The sequence below is a fragment of the Tamandua tetradactyla genome, chromosome 13 (genome assembly GCF_023851605.1).
Source record: "Tamandua tetradactyla isolate mTamTet1 chromosome 13, mTamTet1.pri, whole genome shotgun sequence".
Lineage (NCBI taxonomy): Eukaryota > Metazoa > Chordata > Mammalia > Pilosa > Myrmecophagidae > Tamandua > Tamandua tetradactyla.
The window spans coordinates 75,801,547-75,824,836 of record NC_135339.1 but is presented as its reverse complement, the minus strand read 5'-3'; the positions used below and the strand labels follow the sequence as shown (position 1 = coordinate 75,824,836).

Genomic DNA, 23,290 nt, shown 5'->3' with positions numbered 1-23,290 from the left:
GCATGATATGAAATACCAGATATGAAAAACAGGGTATCATATAATTGTCAAGACTCACCTTATGATTATAGGAATCTGCCACATAAAGTAAATCCCTTTTCTTGTCCCACGTTACTCCAAGTGGGTGCTGAAGCTTTGCATTGATTCCTACTCCATCCACATCACCAAATGCAAATAAATTCTTTTATTTTTTTTTTTTTAAAAAAAGAAAAAATAGTTACAAAGCTTTGTTAAGGTATAAAGTGAAAAATTAGATAGTTGTATATGTTATTTAAGTTAAGGGGGGAAGGTCTGATTTTCAGATGAAAAGAACTGGGTGCCTGATTCAGAAGACAAGAAAAAATGAGAAAATTTTGAACCTATATTAATTTGCGGTGTTTAATGCACTAGTCAGTCACACATTTGGTCAGGAACAGGTCAAATCTGCTGGTCTAGTATTTTTCCACACCATTGCCAGATACTTAAATCATAGTTTTCTCTTCACTCTAGTGATAAATATTTTATCCTCATCTTCTCCCTGAAGTCTTAACATTTATATACAATGTAATAGAGCCAGTTCACATATCTTTGATGATTTTTTAACTTGTGTTTCTTCATATTCACATTTCCTACGATCTGACTTCCATTTTAAGTTATTAGATCAAGAACTATCTCCCCCAAATTTTTATGAACTCTCTACAATTTAGGAACTTGAAAGGTTGTTAAGCAGGCACACTATACAAAAATGATTTTCATTACCATGGGATCTCTTACACCTCCTATGAGGTGCTTCACTGCTCCATCCTTCAGCGAGACCATTCTCACAGTACTGCTCTCACTATCTGCTACAAATAGGCAGCTCCAGGGTTCTTCAGAGGCCAGTGAAAGACCTGAAGGTTGGGCAAAACCTGCCTTGTGAGGATATGAGTTGTTTCGATTCTCTTCATTTCCACTTCCAGCAAACCGAATGCAGGTTCCTTTTTTTAACTCACTAAAAAAGGGAAATTTATAGGTGGACATAACATTGGCATATTGTTTCCAATTTAGTTATTAACTGAATGTATGTAAATAACATCAGTGATGATAAGCATTGTAAATTTTTTAAAAATCTAGTGCTGTTAGCTAATTGTGCAAGTCAGCCTGCACCATAGTTTTTCTAATCATTAACTTATTCACTGTGTAGAGACCCTTCTACTTTTCTTTGATACATACAAAACTGAAACTATTCTCAAAGGTCAAAAAGGAATTTCTGCCACGGTCAGGATTATATGAGAAGAATAGTAATCAGATTATCATAGGGATATATTTTTCTCCCTCTCACTAATGGTCAGAGATAGGTATAGGAAGTATAGCTGAATCCCATCTAAATTTTTTTACCTTTGCTTCATGCAGTGTTAAGTTCTCGCAAAGGGAATTAAAAAGATTATTTGGCTTATGATAGTATAAAACTTAAGTTTTCATTAAAACATTTTTGTTTTCTTACATCTAAGTAGAGACTTGCAAAAGGAATTAAAGATTTAGTTTTTAAAAGATAGCTGAGTTAGGCATCACCCACTTTAAGAAAATGATATGGGGTTATCTGCTTTAACGTACTGATTGTACAAATCTATGTTTTACAGAGAATTTCTATTTACACTCATATATGCTAGGGAAATTCTATTTAAAGGCCTATTGCAAATTAGTATTTGAAATGCAGAGAAAACTTCAGCCCCTGGTTTCTGTTAAAAATAGTTTATGCAAGAGGGATAGTAAGGAAGACATGGGAGTGTCTTATGTTGAGGGAAGAAGCTGATTTAGGATGCAAAATGAGAAACTATGGTATAATTTCCAATATGGCACAGCATGCAAAAGTCTAAAATGACCATCAATCACTTATTGGCTGATATACTCCCAATGTTAAATTAGGGAGGAGTGGGTGGGGGATAGGGACATAGGGCTACAGAGTGTGGAAAATATGGTCACTTACTCAAGGAACTTACAAAATAATCTAGATAGAGAAATACATGTAATTAACATTCAAAACATTCAAATTAAAAGGTAGTTACTACAAGGAATCTTAACACTTAAAAAAAAGTAACTTCCTTAATTAGAGATACTAAGAGAGGGGAAAAACAGTAGCTATCACCCAGAACAGCATATTCTGGACATTTCTGTTTCTTTTGTTTTGCTATTTATAATAATTGCCTCTTGTAAAACATTATGGGTAATCTTACTGTTCAGGCTACTATTATCTTTCGCTTGGATGCTAGCAACAGCCTCTTAACAGGTATCCCTGTCTCTAGTCTTACACCAGTCCAAATGCTGCCAGAGTTCTTTCAAAAACACAAATTTAATTGTATCACTTCTCGGCTTAAAACCTTCCTATAAAGGCTTGTAGAATAATGCCAAACCTCTTAAAAGGACTCACAAGGCTCTATGTTATCTGGCTCCCATTGACACCATTAGTGTCATCTCTTGCCTGGAAAACCTCCCATACACCCTAACTCCTACTCTATCAGGTTTCAGCTTAGTAGCCACACACAGGAAGCCTCTCTTGACACCTCAAATCTTATTGATATGAGTTTTTTTTTATTTATATGAGAAAGTTTCAATTAAAGGACTGCTGCAGTGATTTCTTTTATATACAGCACTTGGCTTCTGAACTAGTTTTAAATTTTTGCTGCTCTGTTTCTTCCTCTGCAAGCCCACTGAGAACAGCAACCACATCTTTTCATTTTATTTTTAATACAGCAAGCATATCATGTCATCTGTCCTGTTCAGCATAGTGCTTAGCATATAGATTTAATAAATATTTGCTAGATGAATTAGTAAATGTTGTAAAACATCTTATAATGTTTTATAAGATAAAACATCTTATAAACGTATTATAAAGCAATATGCACACACACTATTTAGAAAATCTGATATTTTGGATTATCTATTCAACTACTCTTTCCTACTAATAAAGGTAGTAACTCAGGAGAACTCACTTTCTATGGTGATTTGGTAGCCTTTAAGTTCTGTGACTTTCATTCATTCATTTTATTCAGCAAACCCTTACTGTGGTTCTATTATGTACCAGATACTGTGCTAGGTACAGGAAACACAAATATGAAGAAGAGAGTACCCCTTCCCTTAAAAGGCAGCCTAGTAGGAGGAAAGAGTTAAACAAAAAAATAAATGCAACAAAAGGGGAGGCAGGGGGGAAAAAAGGAGGGAAAAAATATTTATATAACTCCACACAAAGTATAGTAGGGTCACAGAGAGGAGTAGGGTCAGTTCTACTTGGAATGTTTGGGAGAAGACGAAAAGCTTTATAGAAAAGATGTAAGAAACTTTGCAGGGACACTACCTTTCCATCTTTTATCCCTAACAACGGCATCAAAGCTACCTATATTTATAATATATGCCCAGCACTATGCTGAGCACTTGGCATATATTATTAATTCTCAAAATGACTTGTCTTAGATTTAAATAAGGAAACTGAGGCTTAGAAAGTTAAAGTGGCTCTCCTGAGCTCATACAGATAGTAAGTCAGAATCCAATCTCAGGCCTGACCACAAAACCTGACCTATTAACCACTCAACTATGTGGTACTCAAATATTTGAATTAATGATTGGAGATATTTGAGCCATGTCTTAGAAGATAAGCTCCATCAAACATTTCCAGTTCTCTGTTCGGATAATCAGAAAGATTGCTCTTCCCATGTCCCTGAAGTTAGGTGTGGCCAAGAGACTTGTTTTGGCTGGTGAAATGTTACGTAGAAGTGATGTGTGTCACTTCTGAGTAGAAGCTTTAAGAGCTAATATGTGACTCATGACCTCTCTTTCTCTCTGCTAGGTTGACTGGCAAAGTTCCAGATGGTGGCTGCTTCATCAGCCTTGGCAGAGTAGTGCTCCCTGACAAGTCTGTAAGAGAGCAAGAAGTAAACTTTGTTGTTTAGAGTGACTGGAAATCTGAATTGTTTGCTATGGTAATATAACCTACCATTTAATGATTAGTACAGTGACTGTTGCTGGGACAGTGACTTTGGAAAAGGGAAATCTTTGAATTCCAAATAGTGCAGTACTGCTATGGAATTAAAACACAAGGTGAAGATCTTTTATTTACCCAAACAGTGATGTTGCCACTTACTTTTTCTTTGGTAGTTTGCCATCTTCCAATAAGAGTGCCCATATCTGATGAGTACCTGCCATGGCTATCCACAGAATGTCATTTCTTTGGACCTCTGAATCTTTATAAAAATAAATAGTAATTATTATGTACCTATCTGGTAAATACAAACACTCCAACTGTTTCAGATGTTTAAATTCAGGGATGACAGCAATATGCTTATAAATTACCTGACAGAGGAAAAGAAAAAATTTACAATGTTTTATTAAGTTGTTTTGAAAATTCTCCATTTTCCTGTGAAAGGTTTACTCCTTTAGACATTACTCCTTTGTAAATTTTACCGGTCAGAACTTCCCAGAAAACCAATGTGTTCTTATCACTAATATGTTTCTGCATCTATGGTTACAATGTTTTCAAAATGTTTGATTTCTTATTTTACCTGATAGAAAAAATGGACTGACACATACTTACCAAAGGAACGCACTGACAAATACCTAGCACCAATCAACTAACTTACATGATTTAGTAATTGTTTCTTTCAATAATTTCCATTGTTAGAATTAAATCTTTTAATAGCTTAAGAAATGTGAGTAATCACACAATATTTGAATTTCGACTGAGACACATATCTGAACAGCTATTTGAAAATCCATTGTTCACTGGTTGTAAAAATTTTCAAAATATAGTTGACATTAAAAAACTAAGAAAACAATATATTACAATATAGCTCTGCTTACTAACTAATGATAAATAATTTTATATTAATATTTTAGAGATGTCACAATTTTTTAAAATATGGCAAGGCTGTATTTCTTAAATGAATTCTACTGTTAAAATATTTAATCATTTTAATTTAAAATGTATTTTGAGGCTGCTTTTAAATTTAATGGAGACATTTTTAACTAAAATAATTTAAATACATGTTAAAAGAAATATCTTGTCAAGGCTATTTTATTTGTATTTTCTTTAACTTCAAGTAATGCTCAGAAGGAATTTTTCTTCCTTAACTTGTACTATTTTCCTTATCTTTCAATTTAGCAAGAACAATAACAAAAGATGATGATGATGACAGTTCTCTATAAATTATAGTTGCTGGGTGTCAAGCACTTTACAGACTGTCACTTAAATTCTCTCAAAAGCCGTGGGAGATAGGTATTGTTATTAGGCCCATTTTACAGATGAAAAAACTGAGGCTTAGAGACATTGAGTAGCTCTATGCTCACAGAGCTAGTAAATGAAGCAACTGGAATCTGAACCCAAGCCAGTCTAACAGCAAAATCTATGCCCTTAACCGTTTCACACGTTGTCTCTTTCTCTCTGTTCTTAATTACTATCCTATAAAATCAAATTCCTTTTTCATTTACAAATATATTTGTAAACAAACTGTATTAAAAGAGACACTGGTATTCACATCTTCTGAGAATTCAGTCTCTACTTAATCACCTTAAAACTAGATCAAAAGCTTTTCATAATAATTTTTAACGTATCACATTGCTCTTTCTGTTTTTCTAGGGCCACAGTCTAAGACCTCTAGAATGAAAAGGAAACCTAAACCAATAAAAAATTCTCTGTTATTATAAACAGGATGCCATTCAAATGACATATTCAAAGTATGTGAAGCACTTAGAACAATGCCTGGAGATAGCAACATTCAAAGGTTAGCCATGATGGCTGCTTAATGAATTCAGATGTTAAGTTTATAAATAAAGTTGTGATAGAGGAGTATAAATACATTTTAAAAAGACACCACTGAGGGTGAAAAGTATAACACAATCTCTTCCACTTAATAGGTTTAATTTTTATAGCCAGCATTAATATTGCCACCCAAGAAAGCACTTGGTTTAGATTTGCTCACTTGTTTAGAACTACTGCAAATCCAAGATAATCAACTTTTCAGCATTAAACAATGACAACTGTTTTATGTTCCTGCTTAGTCACTGATATTAACTAAGGAAATGATCAGAAAAGTACTTTAGTACATAGTACAAACAAAAGACAAAGAAAGTCACATAATGAATAATCTGTTAAAATTTAACTTAATTTGGATTGTTTTCCATTCACAATAAACTAAAGCCTTTTATTTATCCAACAATATTTTTAGAATGCTATGTGAAGAACTGTAAATGATTATGTTTTCAAGTCCTCAGAATGGAACTAAACTAGGCTTTGGTGGTCTTACAGAACCCTAAGAAGCTCCCAGAAGCGTCTTTCTATCCAATGCCTTGGCTTTAGAACCAGGTGGTTCTAAATTTGAATCTGGGCTACATCACTTTCTAATTGTGTGTGCCTCATCTGTAAAATGAGGAAAATATCACCATGTCATAGGATTACTGGGAGGAGTGAATAAGATAATGTACATAAAATGCCAAACAAAGTATAGGTACTCAAGTGTGCTCCCTCTCTCCTCCTCCTGCAAAGCTTCTTCCCCAGATGTAGATCCTGTCTACTTCATCTATCACAGCACACATACCTATCACTCTCTTGCCACTTGCCCGGCCTTATTTTCCTTTGTAATACTTAATTGTTATCATACATGTTATTTATTTATTAGTTTATTTTCTTTCTCCTCTATTAGAGCATAAACTCTCAGAGGGCAGCAGCTTGGTTTAATTCATGTTTGTATTACCAGCACCTAAAATAGTGACTAGTACATAATAGATATCTAACAAATATTTGTTGGATAAGTAAACTTTTCCCCAGATACCATAAGAAAAATGCTCTAATTTTTATCATTCTGCCTATAAGCACTAAAACAGTTGGCATTTCCCAATAGTACTAATGATTCATCTCTAATCAAGAAAATCTACTATAAATGTTAACCTGTGACATTATCCTATAAAATGATTCTCAATGGGGTGGCATCACACCCTAGGAGATGCTTAGATGTCTGAGGGATAATATTTTGTACTGCAGTATAGGCATGCTAGAACTTTACATAATAAATACATTATTTTATTATAAACTACTCTTATTTCCCCCTTATATGTTTGAAAAATATGTGTAGGTGTGTTACAGTATCTATGAATAATTTTATTTCAGGTATGGTAAATGGGGCTTTAAAAATAAGTTATTATAGAAAGGGATTGGGGATCTGATAGGGATGAGACACATACAGTCTTTGACATCTTTAACAAGTTGCCATTCATGATAAAAATTTTTAGCAAACTGGGAGCAGAAGGCAATTGATTTAATGAGATATCTTTTAAAAATTTGTATAGCAAACATCATATGTAATAGAAAAATATTGAAAACATTTCCCCTGAGAATGCAAACGAGACAAGGCTATCCACAATCAATACTCTCATTAAGTAGCAGATGGTGGTTCAAGCCTGTGCAACAAAGGGAAAAATATAAATAAAAAACATAAACACTGGAAATAAAACTAATTATTAGCAGATGATATTATGTAACAGAATACCTTTAACATTTTACATACAAACTATTAGAATTCATCAAAGTAGTAAGGTGGCTGAATATGAGGTCAATAAAGAAGAACAAATTCTATTTTTATACTAGCAAACAAACAGAAAAAATGTATAATGGCATTAAAAACATCAAGTATTTAAGAATAAATCTTAAAAAAAAAAAAAATGTACAAGCCCTTTATACTGAAAACTGCAAATCATTACTGAGAGAAATAATCACAAATTTTATAGAACTCAGCTTCACTGAAAAGTCAGCCCTGGCCAATGTTAGGACCTTGTAGATAACCAGGTTGACCAAGGAAACAAAAATAAAAAAACTACATTCCTCCAGTTGCTCAGGTCATAAACCCTAGACTCATCCTTAATTCCTTTTTTCTTTCACATGTCACATCTAATCCATCAGCAAATCCTTCCTGACTCTTCATTCAAAATATATCCAGAACCTGACAACATCTTACCACTTTCACCTGATCTAAACTACCATGGGGAATTCCTACAAGGATGGCCTCCTTACTAGTCTGTCAACCTGTTCCCACCCTGAAAACAGCATCTTTGTCTCTCATCCACAGGAATATCCTACTTTGAGAAAATCTGGGGGAAACAAGGTAGACAAATTCAGTCTAATCCTTAGGAATACAAACATTTGATTTTCTTGGCATGCTTTTAATGGCTTGGTCTTAATAGAGCAGAGCTATATTGGTACATATCTGAATGAAAGATCAAATTAAGCCTTCTTTATATAGTTCTCCAAAAAGTCCAGTCTAGCTCAAACAGCGTCTCTATGAAAGCAAAAGCTTCATAGTAATAAAGTATGGCATTGGTTTGGTCTTGTTCTCTGTGTACTTATTTCCTTTAGAGGCCATGACATGTCAGGATTCATATGTAGAGGATTCTATATATCAGATGAGGATGAGGATGATGGTCATAATCACAAGAATCGAGAACATTTCCTATGTTTTATTTCCTTTATATTAACAAACTTAAGAAGCCTTATAATTACATCTCCTTTTTAAAAGAAATTGAAGTTTAAAAAGATTTCTAATAATGTACTGAAATTTACATAGCTAGTAAGTGATAGACGTGGAATGCGAATGCATTCATGAATCTGACTTCAGATAATTAGTGTCCTAATCAGAATGAAAGAACTATGGAAGTGAATTTGTGTTGCTCTGTTCAATTCTCTGCCTGGCTCTTTCTCTAACCCCTCCCTTCTGATCCTGCCCTATGGACTTAACAAGTGCATTTTCATGTGTGATCAGAAAAAGGGATCTGATAAAAGCCATAGCTTTCCACTTCAGGATGCATGGCTGGGCTCATTCCTTTTGCCGTTCTCAGCTCATAGCCTTTGGAATGGGTTTGGGTAATCTCTTTCATGTAATTTTTTCCAGCCTTCCCGTTTTTGGTTTGGTTCAGATTATCAGCATATCTGTATGACATTAATTTTTAAGACAAGACTGTACCTTATAACAAAAAAGGATTAGCAAACATTAGCATTCTGTATGTGCCAGGTGTTGTAAATACTTAACATATTTAATTCTTATAATCCTGAAAAATAAGCCTTAGATCTCATGCGATCTTCAATTTGTAGATGAGGAAACTAAGGCATAAAAAAGTTAAGTAACTTGTCCAAAGCCATGATGTGAAACTGATTAAATTAGTATGATGCCCTAATATATCCCAGAGTAACGTGGGCAACAAATAAAGTATTTGTAAAGTCCCCTTGGGGAAATGGGGAGAAAGGAAGAAATATTCAACTTCTCCATTCAGGGAATTCCTTGAAATTCTTACAAGCAGTGGGGACAACCAACTGGCTCCACAGTCTGCTCAAATCTGAAATGCTACACTGCTTCTCAAGAAGTTTTTATCCTCCCTGATTATTTCACTGAGGGCCAAAAAGTTTGTTTTGCAAATTAAATGAAAGTTTTAAAACAAAAAGGTAATCTGGTATTTATAATGCCTATCAAACTAACAAAAGAGTCATATTAATAATATAAACTGTTCATCCAGATTTTGTACTTTAGTGCACACAGTTATATCTCTGAGTATAGGTGTTCTAGTTTGCTAGCTGCCGGAATGCAATATACCAGAAACAGAATGGCTTTTAACAAGGGGAATTTAATAAGTTGCTAGCTTACAGTTCTAAGGCCAAGAGAATGTCCCAATTAAACAAGTCTATAGAATTGTCCAATTTAAGGCATCCAGGGAAAGATACCTCGGTTCAAGAAGGCCGATGAAGTTCAGGGTCTCTCTCTCAAGTGAGAAGGCACATGGCGAACACAGTCAGGGCTTCTCTCTCGGCTGGAAGGGCACATGGCGAATACGGCATCATCTGCAAGCTTTCTCTCCTGGCTTCCGGTTTCATGAAGCTCCCCGGGAGGCATTTTCCTTCTTCATCTCCAAAGGTCACTGGCTGGTGGACTCTCTGCTTCATGGTGGTGCTGCAGCATTCTCTGCTCTCTCTGAATCTCTCTCTCCAAAATGTTTCCTCTTTTCTAGGACTTCAGAAACTAATCCAGACCCACTCAAATGGGTGGAGACATGTCATCCCCTAATCCAGCTTAACAACCACTCTTGACTAAATCACATCAACCAGGGAGATGATCTCATTACAGTTTCAAATATACAGTATTGAATAGGGATTATTCTACCTTTATGAAATGGGATTTATATTAAAACATGGCTTTTCTTAGGGGACATGCTTCCTTCCAAAGCAGTACAATAGGTATTAGTTGTGTTTCTTCTAACAAGAATGTGGTAATCATGAATTTTTCATACTTAAGTTAAAAATGCATTCCATATCATTAATTTTCAACATCACTAATTAAAAACAAAAAAAAAAGCAATGACAAAAGCTGAAAAGGTTTTGAGAATAAGTTTTTTAAAAGGCAAAAACCTCATAATTATCAATAAGGAATAGAGAAATATTCCCAGAAAACAGTAATAAAATCATCAAATACGTATAAAAATAAAGAGAAAATTAGTGTGATCTAGCTTTTAAAAATTCCGGGTTGAGCATTTTAAGTTACTATGATCAGAATAGATACTACTAATTAGAACTGTCCTAATAGGATCTGTGAAATCTTTCAGTAGTGTCAATGGAGTTGTTTCTACTTAGGAAGAAGCATCAAAGTCTGTCACCCCCAGTGATTGGAAAAGACTAATTATAACTGGGGCAAGCGTGAGAAGAAAAAACTCTACCTCTGGGGAAGGGCAGAGAACAGGCTTTGGCCAGAGACTGTATACTGACACCAAGCAGAGAAACTCAACTCCTAGAGGAGAAGCAGGAAATGTGCCTAACCAATCAGAGATCCTTCCAAGGCAGAGTTCAGCTGCCAGAGAAGAAGGGCAGGAGCAATAAAAAAGCTCCCTACCATCCTTCACCAAGGACCAGGAACACAAACCAAAACAACAGTGAACACTCTCCATCCTCAACACAAGCCTAGTGGAGAGCGACAAGCGACAGCAGTCTATCTTGTGGGGAGTCACAAGAGTGTACAGAGTGAACCACTCCATGGCTTACCTGTACAGCAATGCCTAAAAGCTGAGGGTAGAGCACGAACAGAAAAACCACAGAGCATGGAGGCCCCCAAGCTAAGGCAACAAATCTTGTTGGTTTGTCCAGTTAGTATGATGCCCTGATATATCCCAGAGTAACGTGGGCAACGAATAAAGTATTTGTAAAATTCCCTTGGGGAAATGGAGAGAAAGGAAGAAATATTCAACTTCTCCATTCAGGGAATTCCTGATATTCTTATAAGCAGTGGGGACAACCAAATCAATAAGCTGATCCCTCGATCTTGGGGTTCACCCCTATGAAACTTATTCCTGCAAAGGAGAAGCTAAGCTTACTTATAATTATACCTAAGAGCCACCCCCAGAGAACCTCTTTTTTGCTCAGATGTGGCCTTTCTCTCTGAGCCAACCTGGCAGGTGAACTCACTGCCCTGCCCGCTAAGTGGGATATGACTCCTAGGGATGTAAATCTCCCTGGCAACATGGGACAAAACTCTCAGGATGAGCCAGGACCCAGCATTATAGGATTGAGAAAGCCTTCTTGACCAAAAACAGGAAAAAGAGAAATGAGACAAAATAGTTTCAGAGGCTGAGAGATTTCAAACAGTTGGGAGGTTGTTCTGGAGGTTATTCTTTTGCATTATGCATTATTTGATATCCCTTTTTAGTTTATGGTGTATTAGAGTGGCTGAAGGGAAATATCTGAAATTGCTGAGCTGTGTTCCAGTGGCCTTGATTCTTCAACACGATTATATAATGATATAGCTTTTACAATGTGACTGTGTGATTGTGAAAACCTTGTGTCTGATGCTCCTTTTAACCAGGGTATGGATTGATGAGTAAAAAAATAAGGATACAAAATAAATAAATAATGGGGGGGTGATAAAGGGTAAAAATTGGGTAGATTGAAATATTGTGGTTAATGGGTAGGAGGGATAAGGGGTATGGGGTGTATGAGTTTTTTCTTTTTTCTTTTTCTTGAGTGATGCAAATGTTCTAAAACGATCATGGTGATGAATACACAACTATGTGATGATACTGTGAGCCACTGATTTATACTATGTATGAGCTATATGTGTGTGAAGATTTCACAATAAAATATTTTTTAAAAAAGCATTATGCTAGGGGATGCAAGGATAGTTCAGTGGTAGAATTCTTGCCTGCCATGCAGGAGACCCAGGTTCAATTCCCGGTCCATGCACTTCCCAAAAAACAAACAAGCAAAACCAACCAACCAACCAAACAAACACAACAAAAAAATTCAACAAATGGTGCTGCAATAATGGGATACTCACATGGAAAAATAATGAAATGTGGCCCCGCCAAACAGCATACCAAAAAAAAGCATTATCCTAAATGAAAAACGGATTCACCGAGGAAAAGCAAAATTAAAAATAGATCATTGTTGCCAGTGGCTGAAGTGAGGGGAGGAGACTGACCACAAAGGGGCAAGAGAGAACTTTCTGGTGGTAATGGAAATATTCTATATCTTGATTGTGGTAATGGTTATAAGACAGTATAGATTTTCAACATTCATAGAATTACATACCTTATAAGATAAATTTTACTTTTTGTAATCATACCTCTTTTACCTAAGAAAAATCTTACTGACACAAAATCAAGCTGATAAGATAGTATAAGAATCTTCTCTCAAATTTTAAGTTTAAAATGCTACAATTCTTTTCATTTTAACAAAATAAAAACACTAATCATATTGAAAAACATTCCTCCAAAAAAATACGAATTTTATTTTTTTATTTTTTATTTATGATACACCACCACATACAAACACAAACATTCTTAACATATAATCATTCCATTCTTGTTATATAATCAAAACTCACATATCATCACATAGTTGTATATTCATCATCATGATCATTTCTTAGAACCCCTGATTATTTTTAAAGGATAAATATTTTATGGTATTTTACAGCACATTAATGGAAGTCAGAGAAGTATATTATCTAAGCATATAAGCATCAACCTTGTAGATTTTCAGACCAGCATTCTATATAATTAGAATTCAACCACTGAAGGTTGTGTAAGAACAGTTATACAGCAATTTAACTTCTCAGACCCTGGTGGCTGCAACCACACACCAAGCTGACTCCCCTCTGTGAGCTTCTGCAGCGGGGAAGGTGCCCAGCACCCACAGCAGGCACACAGTCACTGTCGGGGACAGGGCCCCTGTGCACACCTATCCCAGAGCCTCATGGGAGGACCACTCTTCTGTTACTTCTGAATTTTACCATGCCTGGATGGATTTCTCAATGCTTATTGAACTTTCTGTAAAATAAATTGTATTGAGGTTTCTTCTGTAACTTGCTTTTTTCACTGAACAGACTCCTCTCGGTAACTGTACATACTGCTGGGTGTAGTGGTGTTCATTCATTTGTACTGTAGAGAGGCCCACTGTATAGAGATACTGTAATACCTAGTCTATACTTCATGTTTTCCTCCTGATATTTCCATCCTCTGTCAAACTCCTAACTACAGAATTTCAGAAATATTCAGAAAGTATTAAATTACAGAAGTATTTAAAATTTTAAGTGTTTTTAGAAGAATAATTTTTCTTAGCCACAGTCTGCTTCAAGTTGCATTTATTCCCACATCTGTTTATGACACAGTTATTGAGTTGTACAATTATGTAATTTAAATATTACATAAATCAGTGAAATATGAAAACAGAAAGAAAGCTGTCTCTATGAGAACAAAATTGAATACCTGGAAAGACACAATAAAGGGGCATAGCTACATCAAACTGCTAATGAATTACACATACAAAAGATAATTGCACCAAGAGGCAAGATGGCCGCTAGTGAACTGTGGAATTTAGTTCGTCCTCCAGACCAGCTAGTAAACAGCCAGGAAGAGTAGAGAACAACTGCTGGGGCTACATCAGTGACCAGACACACAGCATACACCAGTCTGGATCACGTGGAAAGGCTGAGACCCCGCACAGAACTGTAAGCCCCTTAAGCCACGGAGGTTGGCACTCCTCACCCAAGGTCATGGCAGCCTGGTTCCCCGAGGGGTTAGGAAACAATTTACTAGCAGCAAGTGCTCAACTCAACCAAGCTTCAGTTGTAGAATTAATTATCAAATTACTGAAAGTAGGCCCCTAGCACAGATAAACTTGGAATAAGCCCAATAAAGACACTAGACCCAGCAGGGAGGGGACGGGACTGAAAGAAAAAAAAGGCTTTTTGTGTTGGACAACACGAAATAATGAAAAAGGGCTAGACCGCAAGAAAAAGGGACACATGAAGTCTGGAAACACACAGAGCCACGCACCAACTGATTGACAAGCTACTGATTGACAAACCTGAGGAGCTACGGACTCAGGTTCTGCAAAGGCTTTTTTTGGCTTTTTTTCCTACTCCTTAACAGCTCATAATATAGAACTAGTAGTTCTCTCAAGCTCCAGCACTGCCCTAGGCAAGGGGGGAGTTTCACTTGTCTGAGAGACAAAGTAAGTAGGCAGGTGAAAGGATTTAATTCCCTAAAGGTTGTATGTTCCCCAAGAGGAAGGTGGAGCCCAGCTCAAGTGGAATCCCTCCTTCAAGGAATTCAAGTCCCAAGGACTGGAAAACTGAAATAATTAATGCCAAGCCACAACCTCACCGCTGTCTCAACCACAACCCCAGCAGGGAGAGTCAGCTGAAATTAAAGGTATCACATCACTTTATCCTGGTGGGAAACTATGGGCAGACAAGTGCCACATGCTGGGAAGGATAGGAAAGGCCCAGAGTCTAGAGGTATCATAGGAAAGTCTGACAAATTGCTGGGTCTCATCTTCAGAGAAAACAGATGCTGGTGACTCTTTCCTCCTAAGACGTGGGCCCGTCTTCTGTGGGAAAATCTGACTGATATCTGAGGAGAACCTTCTCAAACAAAAAGGCAGGGCAAGAAACAGGAAAACATGAGCTGAAAAATTCTAATCAGTTCAACAGAACCTATGCTAGAGGTCTACAAACAGTTGTACTGTAAGACAAAGAACAGATAGAGAATAAAGACATCTAGCAGAAAAGTCCTAGGATAAAGAGTGAAAAAAAAAAACACCCTCCAGAATAAAGTAATTAAGGAAATCAAATGCCTAGATGCCAGCAAAAATAATGAGTCACACTAGGAAAACTGAAGATATGGCCCAGTCAAAGGAACAAACTTTGAACTGTTATTTGAATTGTCGTTCAATTGAGGGACAGAAGTTGAAACAACTAATTCAGGATGTTCAAACACACAGAAAATCTCATCAAAAATCAAATAAACGAGTTGAAGGAGGATATAAAGAAGACACTGGGCAAACATAAAGAAGAACTTGAAAGTCTGAAGAAACAAATCACAGTACTGATGGGAATGAAAGGCACAAAAGAAGAGATTAAAAAATAATGGAAACCTACAATAGATTAGTGAACTAGAGGACTGGACATCTGAAATCTGACACACAAAAGAAAATATAGGGAAAATAATAGAAAAATATGAGCAGGTCTCAGGGAATTGAATGACAACATGAAACACAGGAATATATGTGTTGTGGGGGTCCCAGAAGGAGAAGAGAAAGGAGAAGAGAAAAGGAGGAGAAAGACTAATGGAAGAAATAATCACTGAAAATTTCCTATCTCTTATGAAAGACACAAAATTACAGATATAAGGCGTGCAGCGTACCCCAAATAGAATAGATTCAACAAGATATACTCCAAGACATACTCTTAAAGAACTAGTGGGTCAAGGAATAAATTACCAGAGAAATCAGTAACTATCTCTAGGCAAGTGAAAATGAAAACACAACATATCAACATTTATGGGATGCAGCACAGGCAGTGCTGACAGGGAAATTTAATGCCTTAAATGCTTATATTAAAAAAGCAGGAGCAAGAATCAAGGAATTAACTGTTCATCTGGAAGAACTGGAGAAAGAACAGCAAACTAACCCCAAAGCAAACAAAATGAAAGAAATAACAAAGATTAGAGCAGAAATAAATGAAATTGAGAACATGAAAACAACTGAGAAAAACAACAGAACCAGAAGTTGATTCTTTGAGAAAGTCAATAAAATCAATGGACCTTTAGCTAGGTTGACAAAGAAAAAAAAAAGAGAGAGAGATGCAAATAAATAAAATCAGAAATGAAACAGAAGACATAACCACTGACCCTGCAGAAATAAAGGAAGTAATGAGAGGATACTATAAGCAACTATATGCTAATAAACTAGACAATGTAGATGAAATGTACAACCTCCTAGAAAGGCATAAACAATCAATATTGATTTGAGAAGAAACAGACAACCTCAATAACCAATCAGTAGTAAAGAGATTGAATCAGTCATAAAGAAGCACCCAAAAAAGAAAAGTCCAGGACCAGATGGCTTCACATGTGAATTCCACCAAGCATTCAAGAAAGGATTAGTACCAATCCTGCTCAAACTCTTCAAAAAAAACTGAAGGGAAAGCTACTTAACTCAATCTATGAAACCAATATCACCCTAATACCAAAGACAGACAAAGATACTACAAGACAAGAAAATTATAGACCAATCTCTCTAATGAATACAGATGCAAAAATCCTCAACAAAATATTTGCAAATATAATCCAACAGCACATTATACGAATTATACACCACGACCAAGTAGATTAATTCCAGGTATGCAAGTATGGTTCAACATAAGAAAATCAATTAATGTAACATACCATTACCATATTAACAAATCAAAGGAGAAAAACCACATGATCATCTCAATTGATGCAGAAAAGGCATGACAAAATTCAACATCCTTTCTTGATGAAACACTTCAAAGGATAGGAATAGAAGGGAACTTCCTCAACATGATAAATGGAATATATGAAAAACCCACAGCTAACATCATGGGGAAAGACTAAAAGTTTTCCCTCTAAGATCAGGAACAAGACAAGGATGCCCACTGCCACCACTGTTGCTTGACATTGTGTTGCAAGTCCTAGCCAGAGCAATTAGGAAAAAAAAGTTATAAAAGGCATCTAAATTTGGAAAGCAAGATGTCAAACTCTCATTGTTCACAGATGACATGATACTACATGCCAAAAATGCTGAAAAATCTACAGCAAAGCAACTAGAGCTAATAAGTGAGTACAGCAAAGTGGCAGGATACAAGATCAACACTCAAAAAGCTGTAGTGTTCTATACACTAGCAATGAGTAATCTGAGGAGAGAATCAAGAAAAAATTCCATTTACAATAGCAATCAAAAGAATAAAATATTTAGGAATATATTTAACTAAGGATACAAAAGACCTATACATAGAAAACTATAAGAAAATGCTAAAAGAAATCATGGAAGACCTAAATAAATGGAAGGGCATACCATGTTCATAGACTGGAAGGCTAAATATAGTTAAGATGTTAATTCTACCAGAATTGATTTAGAAATTCAATGCAATACCAATTAAAATCCCAAAAGTTATTTTGCAGAACTAGAAAAACCATTAACCAAATTTACTTGGAAGGGCAGGGTACCCCAAATAGCTAAAAATATCTTGAAAAAGAAAAATGAAGTCAGAGGTCTCCAACTACGAAGCTACAGTGGTCAAAACAGTATGGTACTAGTACAGAGACAGCTACACTGACCAATGGAATCTAACAGTGTTTACTGAATGAAACATCAGGAACAAAAAGATAAATATTATCATGCCTCAATCATATGGACTAACTATAATACAAAAACGTCAGTGAATTTAAGTCGAGAATATGGGTTAGCAGATTGGGGCCTATTGTAAAGGGTCCTAGATTGTAAGCTCTTAACAGCGGTCACATATATTCAGGAGGTGTAACTGTTATTTCTAAATTCCGAGTACTGAGTTGTTTATTTATATCCTGGTCATTCCTAGAAACTTTGGGTATTTATGTGACATCTGAGACTCAGAGTTAGAGCTCTGAAGCTATGAAAGTCAGCAGTATCCCATACAGGAAATGTTTAAAAAGTTGAAAAAGGGATCTGACTTAAGTAGAGATATGAATGAAGCTGATCTAGATAGGACTAAGGTATATTAGAATACAGGGTAAAGGATGATAAGGTCCACATTTTAAAACTTCAACTTCTATGTGAGATTAAAGGGACAGATGTTTATTTGGTGCAAAATTTATATTTTGTGTAGTGCATTTCCTAATTTAACTTGTGTGATCAGTTTAGTTGAACACCCTTAAGTACGTGGAATCTTGAATAAGGTATGAGATTTTGTTTGTTTGTCCAGTACAGTGTGATGCTCCAATATACCCCAGAGTAATTTTGGGAATGAATAAAGAATACCTATATTCTTTATTCTATATTCTTTATTAGGGGGTTTGTATCTTTGTAAGCTACCTGAGTCCTTTCAAAAATAAGGGTAGAAATAAAAATATCGTGGAATCCCTCTTTAATGAAGTAATTGGGTCTAATAACTGATGTATGTAGAATTTTGCAAAGTCCCCTTGGGGAACTGGGGAGAATGGAGGAAATGTTCAACTTCCCCATTTGAAGAATTTCTGATAGTCTCACAACAGTGAGGACAACCAAATCAATAGGCTGAGCTATCGATCTTAGGGTTCACCCCTATGACACTTATGCCTGCAAAGAATAGGCTATGCTTACTTAAAATTATGCCTGAGTCATCCCCAGAGAACCTTTTTTGTTGCTCACATGTGGTCTCTCTCTCTCTCTAAGCCAACTTGGCAGGTGAACTCACTGCCTTTCCTCCTAACATTGGACATGACTCCCAGGGGTGTAAATTTCCCTGGCAACATAGGACAGAAATCGTGGGATGAGCCAGGACCCTGCATCATGGAACTGAGAAAGCCTTCTTGACAAAGGGGGGAAGAGAGAAATGAGAAAAAATAGAGTTTCAGTGGCTAAGAGATTTCAAACAGAGTCAAAGAGGTTATCCTGGAGGTTATTCTTATGTATTATACAGATATCCCCTTTTAGTTTATGGTATATTGGAGTGGCTGGAGAGAAGTACCTGAAACCACTGAGCTGTGTTCCAATAGCCTTGATTCTTGAAGACGATTATATAAAGATATAACTTTTAATTGTAACTGGGTGAAAACCTTGTGTCTGATGTGCCTTTTATCCAGGGTATGGACAGATGAGTAAAAAATTATAGATAAATTATAGATAAGAAATAAATAATAGGGGAGATAAAGGTTAAAATAAATTGGGTAGATGGAAATACTAGTAGTCAATGATAAGGAGGAGGAGTAAGGTGTATGGTATGTATGAGTTTTTTTTCTTTTGTTTTCTAGAATGGCATAAATGTTTGAAAAAATCATCCATGTGATGATTACACAATTATGTGATGATATTGTGAGGCATTGATTGTATACTATGTATGGAATGCATGTGTGTGAAGATTTCTCAATAAAAACATTAAAAAAAGAAAAAAAAGGACCCCAAGAGACCATTTAAGGGTATGGTGGGGATTTTAAACCAAGAAGAGGGTTGGTGTGGGAAGTATTTTGTGAAGTGGGTCTGTGAATAGACACTTGTCATGAGAGTCATGGACCTTGATTTTAGTAACATGTCGTGACTATAACATGTCTATCTTTGCCTAAAATTTAGAGCTTTTATTGCCTTTGTTTTGTCCCTTCTTCACACAGATGACTAATTTCTTTGGGTATAAAATTGTGTTCTAACAGTCATAAAATAAAAAGTCAACACAGGATTTCCCAGTATATCTATTCCCCAGAAAATGTTATTGAAAGCAATTTACCTTCATTACCAATTTTGAAGAAAATACAAGTAGTACTTAAACTAAAAAATGATGAATATTTCATTTATTAGGAATGAAGTGCTTGTGTATTATATCTATAATCATGTAATCATATTTTAAAAAGTTAACTGAAAAGAATGTGCTAAACATTTTTTCATAAAAAACTAGTGGACATGAATCCTTAGATCAATTTGCAGGTGCTTTAAAATTCTTACCACACTTTAAGGAAACAAAAACAGTATATTTTGTGTGGTGCAAGAAAGACTGTCAGGGTCCCTCTTTCAGAAGTGGCTTTGGTCCTACAGTGGCTAAAAAAATGTACATTCATGTATCTTACATTTAAAATATTTTTAGATTCTTCATGATTCCCAGTTTTAACAGATTTTTTTTCTACATGCATCAGTTATTAGACCCAATTACTTCATTAAAGAGGGATTCCATGATATTTTTATTTCTACCCTTATTTTTAAAAGGACTCAGGTAGCTTACAAAGATACAAACCCACTAATAAAGAATACAGAATAAAGAATATAGGTATTCTTTTATAAATTTAATAAATAAATTTAAGATAAGTTAAGAAAATAGAAGCAAAAGGTAAGTAAAGGGTAAAAGAGATGTAGCTATTAAATTAATTTTAAAAAGGAATGCCATGTATCCATCACACTTTGCTAAAGATAAATTTATCTCTAAGTTTGCTGGCAGCCAATATAACAATGCAAACATAAACAGTTATGATATTCAAAATATCCAGGAGCCTAAAAAGAAACCTGATGTTCAGGAAAAAGTACTAGCCATAAAAAGCAATCAGAGAAAAAATTCTCCAGCAGATAATCAGAGAAGTCATTTATAAGGTAATAACTGAAACTATTAGCAAATCCTTATGGTAAAAAGAGTGACAAGTTTCTTAGGACTGTGTTTTGTTGAAATAAGTAAAAATGAAACATATATTTATATAAATGCATATTCAAAGAAATATAGATGAATGCAATGTATGTTTGAATACTGATGTAGTTTTTAATGAATGACATCATGCCAAAACACAGTTTAGTAAAAACAATTTTAAGGAGAACAAATATTCTGATCCAATGTACCTATACTCTTGACAATTTACATTAATCTGACATGAGATCATAGAGTAATAAAAAGCAATGGTTCTGGGTGGGCAACAGTGGCTCAAGTGGCAGAATTCTCACCTGCCATGCCTGAGACCCAGGTTCAATTCCCAGAGCCTGATCATGCCAAAAAAAAAAAAAAAAAAAAAAAAGAAGAAGAAAACAATGGTTCTTAAAATTTTGGGAGGTAACATGCCATTTTGAGAACATGGGAGGTTTAAATGCCTTATTAAGCCTAACTATGAATGCCTTGGGTATACAACTAACTCACGGCTAAATACTTTTGGACAAAAGCAATTGGTCAATGTGATTATAGGCTCTTCATTTATGCTTAAAAGATTTTCTCTTAGCCATCATTCTCAAAGGTGCTGAGCTTAAGGGCATTCAAGATGACTTCTCCTGCCAAGTTATCTGGAATGAAGACAGTTTAAATTCAACATGCAGAGCCATAAGCTTTTAATGACCTGCTGAACACTCAGGCACGACTTATTTTCTTTATTGAAAACTGAGGAACTTATTAAAGACAGAAATCTAAATTGCATATGACTCCAGTTGGAAGTTGAGGAAGTACTTAGAAAGCAATTCTAGCTGCATTCTCATTAGAGATAAACAACCAGAAATTCTATTCCATAAAGTATGACAAAAAAATTCAGCTTAGAAAAATTTTAAAGAACTTCTTGGCTGTTAAATAAATTCAACTTAGTAAAGCACTCAGTAAAGTACATCCTGCCTTTAAGTAATGTAAATTCTGTCATATGTGATAAACTGAATTACTGGCCTCAATTCTTCATTCCCCTACAATATTATATATCCATACCCTAGCCACTGCCTCACTGGAGGTAGAGCATATACCCCTAGCTCCTGATTTTGAGCTCTGTTATATGACTTGATTTGATAATGGTAAAGACACCTTATAACTTTTTGCTTCCTCCTTAAATTTGCATAGAATGAGTCCATCAGAGGTTGTTTGTTTTATCCACCTTTTAAGACTAACCCCACTTAACCCCATCTAGAAACAGTATCATTGCCTTTAGAACATTTTAGAGCAACATTTAAACAAGGCCTCTGAACATACATTTAAGCATGTTTAATCATAAATCGGATTGGGGTACAGGTAATTGGGGCTCACTAAAAAACACACTGATTCATTAAACTCATGACCAACAGGACTATACCTCATGCATGAACAAAGCTCATCTAACACACATATTTTCCCCACAAGGAACATACTTTCTGCTTTTTGAGTGTTTTAAGAACACTAGACAACTTTCAGCATGATGCTTTGGGGATGATTTTAAACAGCAAAATCATCAATAAAAAGTACAAAAATGCAAATTTAAAAAAATCCCAAAACCTGGTACTAAATATACCAAAGAAAGGACATTTGTTTACAGTATGGGAGCTGAAATAAGAAGGCATAGTGTACTTTTTTTTTACCTTAGTTGGGAACAACTCAACTTTCCCCACTGTTCTGCCCATGTCTGTGAATATTGATTTTTGGATTACAAATAAATTTTAGCAAGTAGGTGAATCCTCAAGTTTGGAATCCTTGAATAATGAAGATCTATTTATGAAAGACAAACAGGAGTCAAGTATGCAGACTATGGTATTTTTTCTGGGACACTAAAGTTTTGACACAGCAAATGAAGCTAGAACAGAAGTAGGTTTGGGGTTCCAGGGATGGCAAAGGAATTTATAGACACAGAAAGGAAACTTGTTTGATTCCTGATTGGACCAGGGTTCTTCCATGTTATAGAGGTGGGCTTAGGGCAGGGGCATTATTTTATATTGGGCCAAAGGTAATAAACTTGGGGCTAAATTAATTGCTTTGGCAGGGATTTCAAATTTCAAAAGATAAAAGAAAACTTAAGAAGGTATTTTTTTGGTTCTGAGTGGCCTTCAAGGCTTTCTCTATACAATTTCATCAGACTGTATATCTTAAGTATAATAATAAATTTGCTATCCTGTATGTATTACAGCTGTGTTTGTAACACAATTGGTAAACCCTGAACTATAGGTATAAAAATACAGAATCAGAATCAATTCAAATAAATGTCCCAAGAATATTTTTAAATCTTACTTTTATTAAGCAAAGTTTAATAATATTTAATATTGAAAATTTACATACCTGATGTTCCAAAAACTATATCCCAAGGGGAACTAATGGGTTGTTGCTCTCCATTTGCTCCACCTTCTTTATCTGTACCTTGCATTCCAACACCAGCTACAGTGCTCACCATCTCAGCTTCTAGGTCAACCTACAGAAATTTAATGAATGTTTTATAGGATGTGTGTTTTTTGCTTTTTGTCCTTTGATATGTAAAGATTTCCAAAAAAATACATACAGAGCATTTGCAATACAGAATTTAGGAAAAAAGTTAACCCCAGGATGGACTTGTTGTTCACATGCAACTCAGTCCCTCTTCTTTACCCACTGACCCATCCCCT

General features: G+C 35.4%; 1 protein-coding gene across 1 annotated transcript in view; it reads right to left on the bottom strand.

Annotated features, from left to right (window-relative positions):
* Positions 1–23,290, bottom strand: part of NHLRC2 (NHL repeat containing 2) — a 73,937-nt gene that overhangs the window by 17,362 nt on the left and 33,285 nt on the right. Inside the window, exons 5-8 of the mRNA XM_077126089.1 lie at positions 22,971–23,100; positions 4,094–4,193; positions 739–970; positions 59–181 (exon numbers count right to left, since the gene is read on the bottom strand). Coding sequence (XP_076982204.1) covers positions 59–181; positions 739–970; positions 4,094–4,193; positions 22,971–23,100 — 585 coding nt within the window. The remainder of the gene's footprint in view (positions 1–58; positions 182–738; positions 971–4,093; positions 4,194–22,970; positions 23,101–23,290) is intronic.